Source organism: Nesoenas mayeri, assembly GCF_963082525.1.
Source record: "Nesoenas mayeri genome assembly, chromosome: 1".
In the NCBI taxonomy this organism is placed as follows: Eukaryota; Metazoa; Chordata; class Aves; order Columbiformes; family Columbidae; genus Nesoenas; species Nesoenas mayeri.
The window spans coordinates 136,485,601-136,508,109 of NC_137541.1; the positions used below are offsets into that span (position 1 = coordinate 136,485,601).

Here is a 22,509-nt window from a genome sequence, read left to right on the forward strand (position 1 = left end):
CCCAGTTCCCTCAGCTGCTCCTCATCAGACTTGTGCTCCAAAAGAGCATAAGTATAAGAGGTACACTTATTATGCTGGTAAATACATTTATTGATGTGGCTTTTGAATTGATCATTAGGTTCCTGTTTACTATGCTTACTTTTATATTGGTTTGCATCAGAGCTATCCTTGTGGCTGAAAATAAATTAGGCATACAGAGTATGCAGCTATTGCATGTGCTCTCTTAGAACAGGTAATGTTATAAGTAAACATAAGGAAAAATATCCTGAAGATCTGAAAAACAGATTTGTGGTGGAGTTAGAGATGAAGAAATCTCTTACCTGCTAAAGAACTACAAAACCAAATACAGGCAGAAATTTTAGTAGATAATCAGCTTGATAAATGGTAATATCCTTGGGGTCAGGGGCCTGTTTCAGTTTAAGGATATGTATTTTTCTGAGCTTAAATTTTGAAATAACTTGAAATATTCTTGAGCTTGGGGCAGGGGCAAGTATTTTTCCCAGAAACAAAAGTGGTATGGAGTAGGTATTGTGGTCCTTTTACAACATAATACTAAATTTATTCCAGTCTTCCAGATTCTTCCCATCAGTTTTAAAGGTCCCTTCAATTTAATTTAAACTAGAGTATAAGAAATTCTACCTGAATGAGAATTTTTTTTGAATACGTATGACATTTGTTTTGAATTAATTTTTATTGTTCCCATCAAATAACTTCTCTCAAGGCAGGGATACACTGGTCATCTAACACTTTTGAAGGATTGTGTCAGTGAGAAGGGAAATGAATTTGACTGTTCCTTTACGTTTTGGGGGTTGCTTAGGAGATAACATTACAATTGCTAGTGTAAAAGTCTGTGCTGTTTATGACGTTGTATGTCAAAAACTAAATGTCAGAAATGGATTAATCATTAGGAAATTACAAGTTTTAGGTTATTGATACATTGATATATTGATACAAAAGTGGTATTTATACCAAATGGGCTCTTAAATTCTGAATGCTTCTATTTTTTTCAAAATAAGTAGCAATAATAAATTAGTATGTTCCCCAAAGTACTTATCTACAATAAATTCATATAATGCTTCATAGTTCTTGTGTATCTTATAAGATATGCGAGAGAGATATGCTTGACAAGAGCATAACTTGAAACAAAAATTTACAGTTAGGTTACTGAAGTGTTACATCAGGTGGTTGGTGGTTTTTCTGCCCATTTCATTGTTTTTTTTCTAAGGAGTTCAAACTTTTGCCTTTAGTAATTCCATTTACAGACCAGCCTAGACCTGCCTTTCTGTGATGTTTAGAGAGTCCAGAACCGAAGCGGGCAATCCTCCAGGCTGCACAGGCTGCTTCGATGCTTGTCATGCAGCTCCTGAAATCCTGTGCTTGGCAAAAATTGTAGTTCAGTAGTAGCTCAGCCTTTTGTGTGGTACTTCATAGAATCATAGAGTAGAATCATAAAATGTCCTGAGTTGGAAGGGACCCACAAGGACCCATCGAGTCCAACTGCTGTCCCTGCACAGGACAACCTCACAGTTCACACCATGTTTCTGAGGGTGTTGTCCAGTCTCTTCTTGAACGCTGTCAGGCTTGGGGCTGTGACACCTCCCTGGGGAGCCTGTTCCAGTGCTCCACTTGGACTTGGTGGCTGGGGACGGTAGCTGTGTTGGTAGCACACATACCAGGCAACTTTCTGTATTAGTTAGAGCCATTATTATATGACCTGAACGTACCCATCTCCATCTTTCTGTTTAGAATATGTGGCTACCACAAATTACCTTTAAGCATTCTTGATATGTGCTGATACAGAAATAATGTGTTGAGTGAAGCTTGAGTCTGGGAGCATAACACGCATCAGATCATACTGTCATGCGAAATATGGACATTCTGCATAAGTCACATGGGAACGGTTTCCTGCGAAGAGTGTGGTCATTTTAGCATTGAATTAACTTGTTGGCTAGCATTTGAAAAATGGTGAGGAGATGTCTTTCCATGAGTCATAAAGTAATTACTTGCTACGTAAATCAACAAATAGACTTGCATACGTTGCAAAAATGAAAACTAAAAAAAGTCTTCCATTTTTGAAAGTTGCCTAACTAGCTTTGGTTTCCTGTCATTAAATATTGGTGACTTCATGCTTTGCATACCAATAAAAGCATTTTAGACAAAACTAATAGCACTGCCTAAAATGTCTTGTTGTCCATCCTATTTGAATCTAATTCTTAAATAATTGATGACTTACAGACATGGCTTTTGTATCTAGAGCTCTCACAAGAGATTCACTCACTCACCGATAAAATTTTCCAAAAGGTAATGGAACTACTGCAACATTCTAAAAGTAAAATGGCATCTTACTTTTGAAGACATACTGCATATAAAATTAAAACAAAGTTCATCAACAATATGTTAGCAAATGGTGTAATTAAGATGTCTGTGTCAGTAACTGAAGGTGTTTTACTGTGTCTTGGTTTTTTCTGCCTTTTCTCACATTTTTCCCTCCCTTCTGTTCCTGAAGAGTCCTAGAAGCCAGTATTGCAGAAAATAAAGCAAGTTTAAAGAGGACACATCCAGAGGTGTGGAGTGACTCTCCCAACCCATATGATCGAAAGCGGCAAGACAACTGTCCAGTGGGATTAAAGAATGTTGGCAACACGTGCTGGTTTAGTGCTGTCATTCAGGTAAGTACGCTCTTCGATTAGCTATGTATAGTCTTCATTGTATTTACTGTGAGGTCAGGTGGTTTGTTTTTTAACTTGATAACTTAAGATATCTGTTTTCCTGGGATGTTTAGGCTACTGCATTAGATGTTTTTGAGCATTACTTATGAAGATTGAAGATCCAGGGTGTCTGCAGCTCCTGCTGACATCAGTGACAATTCTGGATGCCTAAAAATGTGTGGAAGTTGGATTACAGATGAGGAACAGACTTGATATTAAAAGGAATCCATGCAGATGACTGAAAGAGGGTGGCTGACAATGGATGTAGGTAGCGGAAATGAGACACTCAATCATGAGTGATAACTGGAATAGCTACAAGGAAATAGATAGCTGAGGTGGGTAGAAGAAGGAATAAGTGATAGAGAAGGAAACTTGAGAATGAAGAAACTGAAGGTCTGATACAGATGAAATTGTGTCCATTTTGGGTTGTTGTACATAATGTAGCAAATATGTGTGCTCTGAGTCTGTTTTTCTGTGTGTATAGCTGCATTAAAAGCTACCTTTTTTTTTTTAAAGATAGAGTCAGTATGGAAATGAGTACAGATACTGCAATATGTGTAGTGAAATCTAATGTTCTAATGTCAATAAATGATTGAACATACACTTTTGGTTCCATTTCTTAAGAGATTTTTCTTCTAGAAGTGATTGCTAGATCTGTGTATGTTTCTGTAAATAATGTGTAAATGTATTCAAAAGCATCCAAACCCACGAAAAACTGTGAGTGAAACTGGAATACAATAGGGGCAAGTTTATTTTTAATCTACAAGAAGCAAATTCAGCGTATTGTAACTTTTCATAGTCTGACATTTTGAGAGGAAGCAAATAAAATATTCATTATGCATTTTTAACAAATTACTGTCAGGCTGAAGCACTTCAGATAAACTGATATTGTTACTTTCATAGTGATGGCTGTTGTACTTCAGGCTGAGTCCATTTAGATCAATGTTCTGCCCAGCAGTTTCTGCAAGTAGATGCTTACAGAGGAGTACAAACAGTACACATGATACTGCTCTGTTAAAACGCTCCCAAGCCTCTAACTGTTTTTTTTCTTGAGAGAGTTTTATGATCCTTCAGTTTTAGTTGGCAGTCCCTGGTAGACCTCTTTCATGCACCCATGGGTCCTGAGGGAGCTGGCTGAGGTCATTGCTGGGCCACTCTCCATCTTTGCCAAGTCTTGGGAAACGGGAGAGGTGCCCGAGGACTGTAGGAAAGCAAATGTCACTCCAGTCTTCAAAAAGGGCAAGAGGGAAGACCCAGGTAACTATAGACCAGTCAGCCTCACCTTCATCCCTGGGAAACTGATGGAACGACTTATCCTTGGTGCCATCTCAAGGCAGATCAGGGATAAGAGGGTCATTAGGCGCAGTCAACATGGCTTCACCAAGGGGAAGTCATGCTTGATCAACCTCATTGACTTCTATGAGGACATAACGAGATGGATGGATGATGGCAGAGCAGTGGATGTGGTCTACCTTGACTTCAGCAAGGCATTTGACACAGTCTCCCACAGCATCCTTACAGCTAAACTGAGGGAGTGCGGTCTGGACGATCAGGTAGTGAGGTGAACGGCAAACTGGCTGAAGGGAAGACGCCAGAGAGTTGTGGTCAATGGTGCGGAGTCTAGTTTGAGGCCTGTATCTAGTGGAGTGCCTCAAGGGTCAGTACTGGGACCTGTATTATTCAATATATTCATCAACAATTTGGATGAGGGAATAGAGTGCCCTGTCAGCAAGTTTGCTGATGACACCAACCTGGGAGGAGTGGCTGACACGTCAGAAGGCTGTGCTGCCATCCAGCAAGACCTGGACAGGCTGGAAAGTTGGGCAAAAATTAATGAAATATAACAAGGGAAAGTGTAGAGTCCTGCATCTGGGCAGGAACAACCCCAGGTTCCAGTATAAATTGGGAATGACCTGTTAGAGAGCAGTGTAGGGGAAAGGGGCCTGGGGGTCCTGGTGCACAGCAGGATGACCATGAGCCAGCACTGTGCCCTTGTGGCCAAGAAGGCCAATGGCATCCTGGGGTGTATTAGAAGGGAGGTGGTTAGTAGGTCGAGAGAGGTCCTCCTTCCCCTCTACTCTGCCCTGGTGAGACTGCATCTGGAATGTTGTGTTCAATTCTGGGCCCCTCAGTTCAAGAAGGACAGGGTGGAGAGAGTCCAGTGCAGAGCAATGAAAATGATTAAGGGAGTGGAGCATCTCCCTTATGAGGAAAGGCTGAGGGAGCTGTGTCTCTTTAGCTTGGAGAAGAGGAGACTGAGGGTTGACCGTATTAATGTTTACAAATACATAAAGGGTGAGTGTCACGAGGATGGAGCCAGGCTCTTCTCGGTGACAGCCAATGGTAGGACAAGGGGTAATGGTTTCAAACTGGAACACAAGAGGTTTCACTTAAATTTGAGAAGTAAGGGTGCCAGAGCACTGGAACAGGCTGCCCAGGGAGGTTGTGGAGTCTCCTACTCTGTAGACATTCAAAACCCGCCTGGACACATTCCTGTGTAACCTCATCTATGTGTTCCTGCTCCAGCAGTGTGATTGGACTAGATGATCTTCTGAGGTCCCTTCCAATCCCTAACATTCTGTGATTCTGTGATTCTATGTACTTGTCTCCCTTGAGCCTTGCAAACTTTCTGAACCTATAGGGTCCTTTGGGTATGAATTCCATAGTTTCGGTCGTTATTACCTGAAGAACTACCTTGGTTTTGTTTGTTTTTTGAACGTGGCTCCCACTAGCTTTGTGTGATAGCCTCCATGCTTCCTAGTGTACAAGACACTTAAAAGTTGGTTGTCATTACAGTTCTGTGGACCTGCTGTCATACTCTCTTTCAACAGGTCAGTGGTGTCATTTTTCCAAGTTGAGAGCTGAGTGGTTGCCTATATAGAATCTGTTCTCTCCTCTGATACACCTTGTCACTGTTCTCCACATCTTTTCTAGCTCTACTGCCAGGAAAAGTTCTCAAGTGACCAGGAAAGTTATCAAGGTGTGAGTAAGCTATGTATTTGTGAGGTGGTATGATGAACAGATACAGGGTCTTCAAGAAGGGCAAGTAAGCATGACAAGAAAGGGCATTGCCTTCCTTATGAAGGAGCAGCTCAAATATACATGTTACTTGTGCGGGACAAGATGACAGCTTAGGATGAGAGTTTGCAGGTCAGGATCAGAGTAAAGGCTGGTAAAGGTACCACCCTGGTCAGTCTGTTGCACACCACTCTCCTTAGGATGAGGATGTGGACAGAGCTTTTCTTTGAAGGCAAAGAAGTCTCGGGATCATGGTCTATGGTTCCTGTGGGGAACTTTAATGGACCTCCAGCAGGCATCAGGATGTTTAACAGAGCAGGACACAAGCAAACCAGATTTCTAGAGAGTATCAGGAGCAACTTCTTGATGCAGGTGCTGATGGGCAAAGTAGGGGTGATGCAGAGCTGGATCTGCTGTTCCCTAAAATGGAAGAACTAGTTGGAGATGGAATGTGGGTAGTCTTGACTGCATTGACCATGAAATAGTGGAGTTCAAGATCCTGAAGCAGCAGGGTACAGACCCTAGAGTTCAGAAGAGCAGGCTTGGGTTTCTTCAGGAAGTTGATGTTAGGATCCCATTGGAGGCAGCTTGGAATGGCAGAGGAGCCCAGGAAAGCTGTCAACATTTAATTGCAAGAAAGATCCATTCTGCTGCTCAGGGAACTCCTGGCCAAGCTCCGGTGCAAACAGGCAATGTGCAGGATCTGGAATCAGAGGTGGGCTACCGAAGAGGATTTTGGAAATATTTCCCAGCCATTGAGGGACAGTGTTAGGCAAGTGAAAGCTAACCTGGAGTTGATGCCTCAAGGGATGTCTAGGGTAACAAGAAGAGGTTTTAATGCTACACCAGTCATAAAAAGCCAAGGAAGGAGAATGCGGTTCTGTTGCTGAATGGGGAAGGTGATTTAGTGTCAACAGGCCTAAATAAGTCTGAGGTACCCAGTGCTTTGCTTTCCTGCATTCCTCACTGATGAGGTCTCTCAGATGACTGTGCTTTGTTGCGGGAGAGGAGCTCTGAGCTGTGGTTAAGGATTAAGTCGGAGATTACCCGAGGAAACTTCATGTGTAGAAGTCCACAGGACCCACTGAGCTGCATCCAGTGGTGCTGAGAGAATGGGGAAACGTGTTAGCAAGGCCACCCTCCATAATCTTTGAAAGGTCATGGGGAATCAAAGAGGTTTCTGATTTAACTGCAGACACGCCAAGAAGTCAGTCTGAGAAGCTATGGGGTTGTCTGCATTAGCGGACCATTGAAAAGATGGAGCCAGGCTTTTCACAGCAGTTCATATTGAGAGGATGAGAAACAACAGGAGTAAGTTGAGATAAGAGAGATTCAGCAGGGATATAAGAAGCATTTTTCCCCATGAGGACAGTCAGGCGGTGGAGTTTGTGCAGAGAGCCTGTGCAGGCTCTGTCGAACTTTGGATGCTTTCAAGATGTGTCTGGAAAAAGCCCTGAGTAGCCTGGTCTGATCTGACAGGGCTGCTTCTGCTTTGAGCAGGAGGTTTGACAAGAGACTTCATCAGTCCCTTCTGAGCTGAATTACCCTGTGACTGTATAGAAATGTTTCCTGTTTCATTGTCTTCCTTTCTTTTATTCTTCATGTGTTCAACTGATACTTTCATGGAACTGTAATTGAATAATACTAGTTAGTTCAGTGCCTGTAATTTTCTGTAAATTTTAGGGTTGCTTTCCACCATTTACTTCACACTACACTTGTCTGTGTTGAATTTGGCTTTCTTATTATTAATACACTATCACTCAGTCCTTTAAGATCCTTCTGTCAGTTCTTTTTTGCCAGCTGTTGTTTTTACTACATTGCATATCTCTGTACTGAGCAAACTTGGTTATCTTGCCACTTGCCCTCCTTTCTGGATCACTTCTGAATTTTGTTTACCAGCACAGACTTTGTGAATTTGCAGTAACCTCCATTCAGGTGGGAACTCGTGGTTTGCTCCTGCCTTCTTTTTTCTTTTTTGATTGCTTATTTATCTGTGCCTGGACCTTCTGTCTTGTCTTATTGATGCTTAGTTAAAAGCTTTTGTTGAATGACTTCTTCAGAAATTACTTTGAAATCCTAAAAGACAACATAAATTGGCTTGCTGTTATCCATGTTCTTTTGACTTGTTGGTGTTGGGTGGGGCTTTTTGTTTGTGGTGGTGTGTGTGTTTGTTTTTTTAGTGGGCAGGATTTACTTACCTGCAGGTGATAGGTAATGATGTAGATATTGAAACAGTCTTATTTGTTCTACCATCTCCCTTCTCACTGAAGTCTTTGTATTCTTAGGCCTCTTTCCTTTCAGCATGTTTTCCTGAGATCTTCTGATATTTCCCTTCTTCATCTCTTCTCTTTTCCTTGTTCCTTCATGTGCATAGCTCTTTTTCCAACAACAGAAACATTGTCTTGGTGCTAATATAGAGAAGCATTTTATTTCCATAAAGCTCTTTGTGGAGCTGATATGACTTAGCCTTTTATCTTCTCTGTGTAGTGAAGTTTTACATTCCATAGTAGTCCCAAATCTCAAGGTGACTGATTTTTATGTGTGTGCACGTTTCAGTTAAAGAAATATTTCTGCATAGGAAACTGCAAATGTTTAAATTAAATGTTTTCAAGGAAACTTGAATTTTAATTCATTAACCACAGAGATAAGAGCAGAGGCTAGGGAATGTAAAAACCTGTGCTACACCTATGATCTCATGTTATTTGTCCCTGATGGGCTACTTCATACCTTGAAAACAGATTAAAAAGAGGGTTAGCTAGACAATCATTGCCCATATTATGTGAAAATCTGTGACGTTTGGAATTATAATGGTTTGATCCTAAAAGACAGTTAAACTTCTGTACTTAGGTCTTCAGAATGTAATTCGAGTAAACCATTGAAAGATTTATAACTTCAGTTGGTTGAAAAATTAGGTTATTAATGTTGTCTGCCAGCCAGGAAGACTTATGTTTCAAACAACCATCTCAGGAAACTTAATGCATGTTAATTTAGAGCATTAGCTAATACCATATTTATTTATCCACAGGGTAGACTGACTCCTTGGGTTGCATTGACTATGTAGAAGTATTTTCAAGCTTTCTTTAGGAATCTGTTGAAACCTGACACATCACATAGGTCAACAATATCTAAATGTTAACTACTGTCAGTCACAATGATACATTTTCTAATGTAATCTAAAACTAAGTAGTAAAGAAAGAAAAATTTATTTACTTCTATTTAAGGGGTGCTTGATAAGGAGGAAAAAAAAAGAAGCTTTTGACATTTTGACAGTTTCCTTACACAATATATGTTGTTTTCTATATCCACCAATTAGCTTAGTCATATACAACCACCAGTGGTTTATTGTATTTGCATTAAGAGCATGAAATTCCTTAAGATATGTTTGTAGTGAGTGACAGCAAACCCTAACAAGATTCGGGCATTGCTAGAAGTACTGCCTTTTAAACTGTATTTATTTGTGCGTTAGAGAAATGCGCATATGTGGAAGTCATCCTCTTCTGCGTGAGAAGAGGGGAGTCTCTCTTCAGCTCCAAAACAAAGTTTTGCTTTCAGCAGTTACATTTAGCATAATTAGAATGAACAATAATATGTTTTCCACAGTGTAACTTCTAAAAGTCTGCCCTGCTATTGAAGACTGTTGACTTGACAATACCTTGAATTGAAAACTGAGTGCCCAAGAAAATAAGTCAAAACAAAACTGTATTAAAGTATGTTCACTTTTTCTTTACCTACCAAGAAAAGAAGCAACTGAAGTCCCTCAGTGGTTTTTCCACCCCTTTTCAACTTGTAATAAATCTACATTTTTGACAGGGGTTCACCTGTACGTACTTTTGCTACTGTTTAGTTAGATTAAATTTTATACAAAGATCCATAAGTCTTGAGTTTTTAGAATATTTCTGGGAGGTGGTTTGTATGTGGGCTTCTTTTTAATTCTCATTATTGCAACTACATGTGTCCGATCTTGAAATAGAACTTAAGATATCAATTTCCTTAAAGAAACAAAACACAAATATACTACTATGTGTTTTTACTTTTTTTCTCCCAGTACATTTCAGTGGCTCCCTTGTAAAAAGGTAACTTCACAGTTTTCCTTGCTTTAAGAGTTTAGTCTGAAAATGACTTACAAATAATACATTTACTGAGCCTGTGAAGCAGCTCCTTTGTGTCATGCTGAGCAGGAGATAGAAAGTAGATAACTCACAGGACATGGATGCACTGTTGGAATCATGTTTGAAGACTTGCTGCCTGTGCAAGTTGTCTCCCAGGTGTTTCGCTTGAAAATATCACACAAGACTAACTTTATCTTCTGGAGTTCCGAGTAGGGTTTCAGTCACATGCAAGACGTAATGCCCTGGCAGTACTCACCCCTTGGAAAAGGTGTCGCGCAGCTGGTCACTTAGTGAACGTCATCCAGTCAGTCAACTAAGACAAATTTCTGATGTAAGGAAGAAAGTGTGTGGGGAATCATATGAAAATCAACTGTAAATGCTGCTGTATTTCCCCTTCCCCAGACCCACACCTGAAGTACCAAGTGCAGCATTTTCCTGGGTCTCTTGACTTCCTGAGGGCCTGTCCAGATTGTAGCTTCTCCCTTTGCCGAATCATGGAATCATTTCAGTTGCAAGAGACCCTCAGGATCATCTAGTCCATCCATAACCTAACTCTAGCACTAAACCATGTCCCTAAGAACCTCGTCTAAACACCTTTTAAACCCCTCTAGGGATGGTGACTCCCTGACTCCACAGATGAGGCTTCACAAATGAGTTATATCCACAGGGCAGCTGGGATTTGACAGTTCTGCACTCCTTTTCTCCAGAAGGCTGTCAGAGTCTGGTTAGTCATTCAAAAATGAGGCTTTTTTTTTTTTTTTTTCTTCTTCCCCAAAAGTACATAACAAAGAATTAACAAGCTACCATCTTACAAGCATAAATCTCCATGGCTGCTCTTTAACCTTTCTTTCCAGACTCCCTAACACCACTCCTCGCATTTTACTCTGTTGCATTGTGTGTAGGAGCAGCATTCTTTCTTTCTTGGTGTCATTATATTTGGGATTAGGATCTCATTTGATCCTAAGCTTCAAGTTCTGGGAAGAAGCAAGCCAGCTTGACGAGTGAGAATCAAGCAAGTATTTTCTTCCCAGTTGGTGGCTTGGCTGTTGTTCTTGCCATCTTTGAAGCAGTCTACCACTAGTATCTAACTTTTGCATTGTTTTGTTTTTCCTGTTTGTTGTGTTGAATGGAAGGGATTGTGATGGTTGGTGTTGCAGTGCATTAATACCATTAATGCCTAGTATCGTGTAGTAAGAGTTGGGTGTATGTGCATTATACAGGACTCCCTTGCTTCTCTGGGCATGCAGAGGAAGGTTACACTCTGAAGAACATTCAGTATGCAAGCCTCATTCGAGTTAAAATGGTCATTGATGGAATATTTTCTTTCCGCTATTTTTTCAGGGGTGATTGTGGGGACTGTGATATTTGTAGAGTTTCATGGGCAGAGGAATAACGATGTTGGAAATCTAGTTTCTTGCTTTCCCTCTCTCCTTCAATCTTTCTGTTCCTCTGTAAAGACCTGTCACTTCAAAGTTGAGTCATCCTATGATATCTTATGATATTTCTTTTCTAGTTTGTTGTTCTTTTCTACGGTCTGCAGTTCCCTCGGGTTGCTTGTGTCGTTTTTCAAACTCTCACCTTCTGTTTAGTGGTGTATAACATTGCAAAATTTATGTTATGAAGGGTTGGAAAGCTTTAGGGGGTGATGGCTTTAGCTTTGCCTAGTAAAAAAGTTGTTCACTTAGTTAAAGGATACAGAATAAGTGTTGAGTTTTAGTCGTATGTGTAGTTCCTAGGTCTAGAAGGGCATAAAGCTATTGCATTGTTTAGGTGTGTTTTTTAAAGTTATACCACAAACTTCTTTAACGTTGTTGTGCATTTTGGTAAGAAGTTGAAAACTGCAACCATGTATGGAAATATTGGCTGTTATTTTATGTCCTAACAGGATTTTTTTTTTTTTTTCTTGCTTTGGACATGTCATAGAGAAGTGGTTGAATGGCATTTTTTAGTATGTGCCAAAACACAAGTATAAAGTGAATTCTTCTGGATACATCTCATATCATACTTAACTGTCTTCTAAATTGCAGTAATGTTCTGAGTTTGTTGCTATAAACAAGTAAGTGTTCTCTAAATGCAGGCTGGTAATACCATGGTGAGCTGTTTATTTAAAATGTTGACTTAACCCAGTCTGCTAGAGGTCTTAAGTTAGTTTGACTTTCTAGATCAAACAGTATGAAAGCTGTTTTCCATCTTCTTCCATTTTATACCTCAGCCTTTTGAAAAAGCAAAACAGGACAGTTTAAAACTGCATTTTATACCTGTATTTTCAGCAGCTTGGAATGCTGATTGGTTGTCTGTTTATAAATAAAAATGTCCTTTTTGAGATACTTTCCAAAGTACCAAAGATCTGGGATTGAATCTCTCTGACTTTGAAAATGCTGAATGTTTTCCTGATGGCTACCACTGTGCATGTGGGTTTTTTCAAGTTCAGCCATGAGATGGTGCCGTATCTGTCTGTAGGAGTTTTATTTCAGAGAGGGAGAGAGAAAAAACTCCTCTTCCTATACTTTCATAACTAAGTTTGAAACAGGAACGTGCTGAAGTCCCGTCTTTGAAGCTGTTTTCCTACCTTCCCTCTTCCTTACGTGCGATTTTCTAAAGAATGTGAGGATTTTCAGGAAGGCTTTTTATTGTGCCAGGTTCTCTGGGAATGTGTTTTAGGTAACTTCCTATTTTTTCTTAAGGTTTTTTTCTGTAAAATACAGAAGACAATCCACAGGGCTACTGTGGGCTTAGGAGAAAATACACTTAAAATCCTCTATAGTCCTGTTATAATAATTTTTTCCTACATTATAAGGAAAATGTTTTTAAACTTACATGCCAATGCAAGTGTAGCAGTTAGTTTCCTTTTAGTTTCAGCATTATAGGAAGAATTCTTGTATTATGCTTGCTGACTTTTACTGCTGCGTGATGCATGTGTAGGCTCAAATATAGACCCGATGACCACATTTAATGCCTGTTGTCAGTCTCTATTCTGAAAACAGAATTTACCACTTTTAAGACATACGCGAGTATAGTAGGAGGCAGCCCCAGTGCAAGTTACAAGGAGGTGCTGGGTGGAAAGGAGTGTAGTGCAGGAGCAGAGCGGATGGTGCAGTGACCAATAAACAGCCACTTTCTGGACTTCCGTTGTGGGAAAAGTAGGTTCAATAATATAAACCAAAAGGTAAAACAGTAAAATAGATCAGTGAATCGAAACAGTGGGGAGGGCCTTAAAAAGGAGGGAGAAATGATGCTGTCAAATTGGTGGTTTAGAGTCCAAAAGACTTGAAAACTGGAGAGAAGTGGACTTAGTTGCCAGTGAAGTTATTTATGTTTTTGCAATAAGGAGGTTGGCAGGGTTGAATCTAAGGTGTGCAGATGTGTGAAGTCACTAATAAGCCTAAATATTTATAAGCCTTTATTTATGAGTACTTCTGTTTTGAGCCCTTAGAACTTCAAATATTCATAACTAGTAAACTTAAAGTTCTTAATGTTATTGTAAGGAACATGTGGTAGTGTATGGGGGTGGGAGCATACATTCCATAGCATTCTTTGTTTAATTTAGATTATTGGCATGAATAAAATTTAACCCTAATAGTGGCTGCTCTACCTCACTAAAAATAGCTCTGTATACAGTAAACTGACAAATTGTTTATAAAGTGAAGTGAGAACTTAAATCTAATTTGTCATGTTAGCAAACTATTCAAAATAGTATACTTAATGACACAGGCAGAACGCTATATTTGCTTTTTATTTTTAGAACAATAATAATGTATTCATTCTTTAAGATTGCTCTCTGCTTACTATACAAAATAAAGGTAGATATAGTGTCTGCTTTGTAGCTTTAAAATCTGAATAAATGTAAAATTGGAAAAGCATGAAAGGCCCCAGGTGAATAAATGAGGCAATTGGGTGTTGCAATGTGTTAATGCCTATATAAGCTTTCAGCTTACACAAGATCATGTTTTAGGTAAATGCCAGTACCTGAAGCAATTAATTTAGGAGTTTTATAGGAATGCATACTTTTCTTTCCCTGCCAAAGTGTTGCTTTTCAAGCAGTACTAATAAGATATATTTAGTTTTTGGTCACTAGCCAAATCAAGTCCTTTCTTCATTTTCTTTGCTGAAGTTCAGATTAGTCTTTGTATTTTTCTCCTATTTCGTAGCCAGTATTTGCTGCTGGCACATAGGTATCATTACGCACACTTAACACTAGTCGTGGCATTCTTGCCTATTGTTAATCCCCTTGACTTTGGTAAAAGAGAACCTGCAAACTGGCCTGCCACAGGAATAGAAGTTGCACAACTTTTCTTGGGCAGTACTAAGAGAAGCCTGAATGATGATTGCATTTTACAATACGCTGGTGGTGTTCCAGCTGTCTGCCAGTAGGTAGGTGTTATTTTTGTTTGCTAAGCTTATTTTATTTTTTCTTACTTATTGCCTTAGGAGAAGTTTTGATTTTCTGCAGTCATTACAGAATTGGTCAAAAGTATTCTCATTCCACTTAAGGATCCTAGATGGTTTTCTGCCAAATGAGAGTGCATTTGGCATCTTGCTGACTGGTTTAGAATTAGTAGCCACAATTGCTTTACTATTAGTTTCACAGAACAATTTGAAAGTCAGTTCTTCCTTCCAAGCTTAATCTTTATGAATTGAATGGAAAGATGGCTATGTTCATAGTATTACAAAATTATGGGTTTTGTGTAGACTTGCAGAAAGGTGATCAATATTAAAAAAATCTCCAGTTCTTGCACAAATTTTTTTGCTTTTTTTGTTCTCAAGGGTGGAAACAAATACAAAGTTCCTAGTCAAAGAAAGCAAAAGTTTTTTATACGTCTGCTACTGAAACGGCTGTTTTTTGTGTCCTGTGCTTGCAGAATTGCAAGAATCAGAGTGCCTATGCAGCATCTCAGTATATCATACTCTAGACACAGTAGTAGTTTTCCTACTCTCCAAGTACTGTTGATATCTATACCTTTACTTTTTAGGACTCTGCTGGCAGTTCTTCATGATCTGTGTTGCATGCCAAGCTATTATGGTTTTAATATGCTGACTCATTTATATTCTCACAGTATTAAAACATCATCACAGTACTTGAATGTTAAGAATTAATCCTTTACTCAGGCAACCTAAATTCAGCCAAGGTCTTTCTATTTGCTAATCCTAAGAGGGAAAAAGGGATAGGCAGGTTGTTTTAGGTGAAACCAAGGCAGCTTATAGTTTGAAATTGTTTGGACTCTATATAGTGTGGATAGATATTACTCAGAAAAGTGATTTTTAATATATTATAATCTTGAAGCTACAACTCTGCCCATGTCTACGTGATCACCATCTATAGCAGGGGAAGGCCATAGTATGTCTGCTGTCCTTCAGCACGGTTGTTGTTCATTCTCATTTTCTTTTTCTCTCTTCTTAAGCCCCCAAATTGACATAATAGGAAGTAGATATTCTGAAAATCTCCTGATAATTTGAGTTTATATAACTTAGCCTTAGCTTGGTCAAGTTTCCAGATGACAACTTTTAAATAGGTTTAAATACACTGGAAAAAACCCCACCTTTTAGAGAATTTTTCTTGTGTGCATAATTTACATTGGCAAATTTTAAACATATTTGACCAAGATGAGGAGATATGAAGTCTCCAGCTTTCAGGATCCAGCCTGTTTTCTTGCACTGGGACTCCTGGCATTTTTCTGCAGCCGAAGCCAAGTGGGTGAGAGATGAAGTGCTGTCCCATGCAAGGTGCTTGGAAGGCCACTGCTTTGGCCTGCAGCCGGCGGGTGACACTCGGGCCAGGGGTGGTCTCTGCTGTGTCTCCCTCGCTGGCTGTAGAAGAAACAGCTTCTGCTCCATGGTGTCACGTGCCCTGGGTGTAAGAAGCCTGTTCAACAGATGGCTTCAGCAAATTGGGAATCATTTTGCCCAGCTCCTTTCTGAAGCACTGGCCATGGGAGGTCTCTGCTGCAGTGAGTGCTTTGGTGAGACCATGTACATTTCCTTACCTCAGGAAGAACCAGAATTTCCTTCTTGAGGTATTTTGGGCACAAAAATTTATTGGTCTCAGGCACACTTCTTGTGTACTTGTTTACACTTACACTAGGAAATTATATATATATATATGTGTGTGTGTGTATATACATATATATATATCTATATATATATATATTTTGTTTCTCCTTTTTAAATGAAGATAGAAGTTTCCTGAAGTTAATTTAGCTCAGTATGGAAGATCTACCACATGATACTGTCCTGTTAGCATTAGTGGTGATAGCAGCAAATTACTGTGAACGTTCTGCTGCTTCTTGGTACAGCAATGAACAGTGTAAGCTCTAAAACTAATTTTCTTTCTTTTTTTGAGAAAGGTTTAAAGACTAAATATCCTGCATAAGAAATTTTGAGTGGTATAAAGCTGAAGAAGAAAAGAGTATATCAGGCAGTCCTCTTAATTTTTCTCAGCAGCTTGCAGGAAAAGGTTGGTTCAGCTTAGTAAAGCATGGAGTTACGTGTTTACCATGTAGAGTTCTGTATCAAAGCAATGTAGTTTTTGTGAAAAGCTTGTGGATTTTAATGCCAGGTGAAAATTCTAAACTTTAGTACAGTTTTCTGTACTTGATTTGTGTGTGAGTTTTAGGAAATTGGCCAGCTCAACTGCTTGGCACTTTTATGGTGCTTGGATTAGTCATGGAGAGAAGTCAGTCTTTGGACATAATTTTTCAGCAGCTGGTATATTTTGTATGTAAGACATTGCTATGTTTTGCTTGATGAAGAACTCACCAGTGGAATGCTGTTACATCATGAGACATGACTTCAGTTAGCATCAACTTCTAGAATGACATTTGAACTAAATATTAACATTTTCTATGCTTTGCGTAAGTAAACAAAAGACTTCGTGTTTTAATCTCGCTTCTCTGCAAGTACTGATAAAAGGGGAACCTACATTTTGAACAGCAAAACAGGGAAAAAAAAAAGTTTGACTACTCAATTGTCTGTGTTGATTTAGCAAGGTCACAAAGGTCTTTTTTGGTTGATGTTTTTGTAGAGGTGTGTGGGGTGTGGGTTGTTTTGGTTTTTTTTGTTTTGTTTTAAATCTACTTGCTAGGAAGGACAATTTTGGTAGCCTTTTGATTTTACTGGAGATGCTGTATACTGTGGGGTATGGGAAGAGGCTAAACTTGGTAAAGGCTCTTTTATGAGGGCAGTTTGGTATGCTGCAACTTTTCACAAACGTGTATTTTTCTCCTTCCTCATGCTCTAAGTTCTTAGAGTAAAGGTAGTGCCTCCTCACAATTTGGGGTTTACTTCCTTGGCACTACAGAGATGAACGCTTATTAAACCTAAGCCTGTGGTCTGTGAATTGAGTCTATCTGTGTAGGACAATTTGTGGATCAAAGTCTATTCCTGGGGATAGGCAAGCTCTGCCTTTCCAAAATAAACAGCAATATGTGATCATGAAAAAAAAAAAAAAGTCAATTATAAATAATAAAACAAAAGGGCAAATCTTTCCTGTGCTTCTCTGAGCACGTTTAAAATGCTTTAGGCCCTTTCTGCTACCCTCTCTTCATCAACATGCTAGTCCATGGTAATGAGGTGAACTTCAACTAAAGTACTGTCTGCCTGTATAGAAAAGCAAGGATGCAGTTACACAAGTGCTGAGGGCTTTGGTTCTTAGCCACTGCTTTGGGCTTTTATTTTTGCAACCCAGATGTGTCGTCTTCTTGTTCTCTCTTGGCTCCAGGCTCTGTGTTACACTGTGGGGTTCTTTATGGGTGCACCTGTTCTCATGTCTTACTGTCCATAAAATGTCCATAAATATCAGTTCCTTACTTGCAAAGATGTATAACCCAGTTTCTTTACTCTAATGTATCATTTTCAGATTCTATAATAGTGGGAGAAGTGGACAGAATGCAGAAAGTACAGATAATTGCAAGTGGATTTAAGTTGAATATACAAAGATATACTCTCTCTGCACTGAGGAGGTAGATGAATGAGGGACTACAAGATTAATTTTGCATGACTAAACAGGCTTTAATTTCAATTTGAAAACTGACAGTTACACATTTAGTAAAATTCTTGTTGTAAAAGGTAATTTACTGATAATTTGAAATTATTTTTCCATTGATATGATTAACTGTAAAGAAAGTTTGGGTTTGGTTGTGCTTTTTTCTCGGCAAAAATAATTGTCTTCTGTTGAAAACGTGTTTAGCAAAGTTAAGTGAAATAATACAGATTCTGAAATGAAACTTTAGCTTTTCATATGTTTGGCATTTCATTTAGTTTGCTAAGACATATTTGGAAGAACTTAGTATTGTTTACAGAAGTGCTTAACTTTCATTTTTTTTTTTCTTTTTCAGTCATTATTTAATCTATTGGAGTTTCGAAGACTAGTTTTGAATTTCAGTCCTCCTGCAAATGCTCAAGACTTGCCCCGAAACCAAAAGGTAAAATTAGAAGCTTACTTCCCATGGTGACTGATAAGGGTACATGTCTCTTGTAATTGAATTTTGCACTATTCTCGAGGTCAACTTAGCGTGGATTTTATAGGTGCCAATTAACATTTCTCTGAACTTCCTCTTACAGATCTTGCATAAAATACATTGGCTTTACAGTCGAGCATGGGGCAGGGTGTTGAGAGAGGCAGAGTTTGTTCATCATGCTGCTGTGTAGACCAGGTTCAGTGGGAGTGCTTGGCTGATAACAGCTGTGGCAGCACTGCTGCTAGTGGCTGAGCATTTCTGATGTGAATGGAGCTTCTGTTAGCAAACTTGTTTTATTCTACACCCCTCGCACTGTGCAGCTGCGGGCATGGTTTTTGTATACCTGCATGCCTTTGATCTGTGTAGCTTTACCAGCAGCATTGTTGGTCACTTCATTGTTTTTTTTTCTGGGATGTTAGTTACTTGTAAGTCATGATCTGAGATTAAGCTTTCAGTTTTTTGCTTGTCTCTCGTGGCCTTCTCATGAGGTGATTGTACGTGTAAATTTTCCCATGTTTGTTCTGGTACTCATATGGGATTGGGGAAGGGAGGTTTTGGCTCAGATTTCTTGTGACCTCAGAATAGTGAGAGGAAATGGTCATGGACTGAGGGACAAAAGAGACCAGTTTTTCTTCCTTCATGGATGCCCTCTGGGAGAAAAACATAGGGACACCTTGGTGTTTATATTATGAAATATAAAGGAAGAAATAGGAAGAGGAACTTGCTGTGTGAAATGTGAAGACACTCCATGTCCTGATTTCTAGCAGGGGCTTATAGAGCACTGAATTTTTGTGTATCTGGAAACTGCCCCTTTCTTCTGGATTTTAAAAAGGGAGTGTGTTATCAGCCTGTTCTTAGTTGTTGGGTACTTTGGGCTTGACTGGAATGTTCACTAGCAAAAGTAAGAGCTGCAATTAAAAAAGCAAAAAAAAAACCCCAAACAACCAGACACAGAGAAGATAGCATCCATTTTCTAAAGCTCTAGGTATGTATCATAAAAGCGAAGCTGCATGTTCAGTCAGATCTGTATGATTTCTCCCTTGCCCTCCCAACTTCATTCAAAGAGCAAGTCATTACTTGTGGTTTTTTTTTTCTTTTTTTTAGGAAAAGATGTTTGCATTAGATCATGAGATGGTGTGCAAAACCAACATATGTTGTATGGGGAATAACTCACAAGAGGGTGATAGAACAGTGTATTTTAGTAAGAAAGAGAAGAAAAAGTTATGCTTTACCAAAATGTTGTACTGAAATATTAAGTTTTTGGTTTTAAATTGATTTTTCTGCTTGGTATTTCATTATTTGTCATAGAATTTTAGTAATATTCTCCAGTGCTCGGAGTTCTTTACCTTAGTTTTTCAGAGGGTAAAAGGCAGTTGGCATCTAAGAGATGGTATGAAATAGACAATAACAAGACATTGTCTTCAAAAAACATCTTGCCCAAGCATTGATTCTAGCAGCTGAATGCCTTTTGCAGTTCCAAAGTACTATTTCTTAGAAATACTTAACAAGACAGACGGTATTAAGGCTGGGTGAAGTGATGTGACACCAAGCAAGTATATGGTTTTGTGCAGAAACCTTGCTTTCTGCAAGTCTGCTAGTAAGAATCTCTGGCAGTTTTTTGTATGCTCTCCTTAACCTAAATTCTAAAATGAAATAACATGATTAATTGATGTACTTGTCTGTCTTATCTACAGCTGAAACAGGATTGTCTTGGTGTTGAAATACATTTTGTGAAGAACTAAGGAAAAGAAATTGCTTCACTAGTTGGAATTTAGACATAGAAGAAATAAACAGGCATGGCCCCAAATATGGTGCTTTTATTTCTTTAGAAGGCGAAGGCAAGTAGGAGCAAATTGATTTGAAGCTGTAATATAAGCCAAAAATTGACAGCAGAAATCCTTGGAGTTTACATCCATCTGTGTACTTGTTTTAAAACGATCTCAACTTTGTTTGGGTTTTTATTTTTAACCTAGTATTAAGTACTGTATGTGACTGACATTTCCTAGAACTGAGTTTCCTTCCTAATAAAGACCAAATTTTAATAATCCCAGATTTTCAAGACTTTGGTTTAAATCCTGTTGTTCTTCCAGTCGATGGAAAGTTGAGCTTAATGCTAGAGTCATGATAGTCCCTTGATTTAGAATCAAAGTGTGTGGTTATACTTCAGGGAATATTGCATAGTGGAGTGTTCTTGTTCTTTCAATTAATGTATTGAATCCAAATGCTGTCAATAATTTGCAGTGTAAAATTTTTAATCTAGAAGTTATTGGTATAAATTTTGACTTAAAAAAACCCAAAAGCAAACAGAACCCAAACAAACACAAAACAACCCCACCCTGGTTGACCCAGCTAATTGACTTTGTTTTTCTGGATTTTAAACTTGGGCATACACTTAAAATCAATCTCCAATCTGTTTTTGTTATTTTTCATTTGAAATATGTTTTTATTCCTTGATGTGTTCCGCAGGTTCCTTCTGTGGAACAAATATGGTTCTCTAGCTACTGCAGCTTCTTTGCTCTCCCAGTTATCTTACCTCTTGCTGTCATATGAACAGGTCTTTTTTGCTCTATGCAGTGAGGCCAGCTAAGTATTTGGCCTTGATGATATCTTCAGGAAATGCTTTATTATCAGAGGGAGTGGGTTACTGCGCTACAGGTTAGCACATCCTTCTATCTTTTTAAACATTATCATTTTGCTAGTGTCGTGGCACACTGAGTGACAGTAATGAATGTTTGCCGTGTATTAAACATGTAGATTGCTTTAGAAGCATTTCTTAATCATAAGTCATTGCAGCATCAGTGTATTGAGAAATTATTCTTGCAGGCAGGGTAGGCGATAAAATAGAGAATGCTTTAGATTCTGAAATTCACAATTTTTAGTTCAAAATCGATGTATTATTTTTTTGTGTGTGGTGTTGCACCTACAGTATGCTTTAAAATTGAGAGCTGTATGCTGTGCTGTGATTACTTGATTAATTCTTTTTTTTTTTAATGTTCAAGTCCTTTATGGAACTGTATACCTTGTCCTGGGCACTTGGCTCGTGTCCTTTTGAAGATCTTAGGCTTTGTTTAGTCAGAATCAGTTTGTTGTGGTAATGCCCATGTAATCTGGTCAAGGATCTTGCCTAGTGCATTAAATTGAGCTTTCTCAAAAAACAACAAGGATTTTTGTAGCTTCAGAGAGCTTTTATAGGCTTTACAGATATATTTGTTCTGAGTAATCTTACTGATATAAGTAGCCAGTTGTTCAACCTGAAGCTACAAGTCTGCTTAAAATTGGGGCAAATTAATAGTGTAAATTTGGGTAAGTAATGCAATAATACTCACTGCCTATATACGTCAGATTTAACAAATGGAGGGTAAGATCTAGATTATTCTGTGGTCAGTTATCTGTATTATAGATATGAATTATCACTGGTATTGAAGCAGCTGGATAAAATGTATTTGTATGTAAAACTTGAAATTCCATTTTTACTAGATCACTTTATGAAAATTGTAAGAAGAAATCACTTTCACAATTTGTTTCCTTGTTTTGTTGTTATAAAGTCCTTTAATTATGTAAACAGGAGGCTGATTTTGTTATTAAATTACGATGATTTAATGCTGAATTAGGGTGGCATTTGGTGAAGTCGTCAGCCTTTTCTGTGAACGTTGTTTGTAATTGTCAGGTGTTTCGCAAGGTGGACGAGAAAAACAAGAAAAACTTGGGAATTTATGTGACTAGAAGTATTTTTAGGTATTACGCAGAACATATTCCAATTCACCACACACAGTTTTTAAAGCTGAAACAAAACAGACTTATGTACAAAAATGCTTTATTGGTACTAGATTGACATAGGGGTGACTAAACAAGTCTGTTTGTTGAGCATGTGAAATAGTTTGTCATCAAGTAATTCCAGTTTGACCAGCATCTGACATCTCGGCTGCCTTTGAATGATACTTTGTTCTAAATACAAGTGGATATTACATGGGTTTTAATTTCACAAGTATTTGTCGACTGTCTGCTCAGGAGTATGAATGATGCCCAATTTCCACAGCATTTGTAACTTGTGGTTTAATCTATGGCATGACGGATTTGTGGTTCAGTTTACTTGCTTTTCACTATAGAAAGTATTTTTCTGCTTCTCTCCTGGAAACCAGAGAAAGAGCTCCATATTCCCTGTGAACTATACTTCAAAAAATAGCCTGCCCCCCTTTCTACCTATTTCTTTTACTTCTGTGA

At 38.7% G+C, this 22,509-nt stretch overlaps 1 protein-coding gene across 3 annotated transcripts in view; it reads left to right on the forward strand.

Moving 5' to 3' along the window:
• The window catches only part of USP25 (ubiquitin specific peptidase 25), a 98,285-nt gene that overhangs the window by 37,687 nt on the left and 38,089 nt on the right, over positions 1-22,509 (forward strand). For all 3 annotated transcript variants that reach the window (XM_080342515.1, XM_080342513.1, XM_080342514.1), the window contains exons 5-6: positions 2,507-2,669; positions 18,166-18,252. In XM_080342515.1, coding sequence (XP_080198641.1) covers positions 2,507-2,669; positions 18,166-18,252 — 250 coding nt within the window. The remainder of the gene's footprint in view (positions 1-2,506; positions 2,670-18,165; positions 18,253-22,509) is intronic.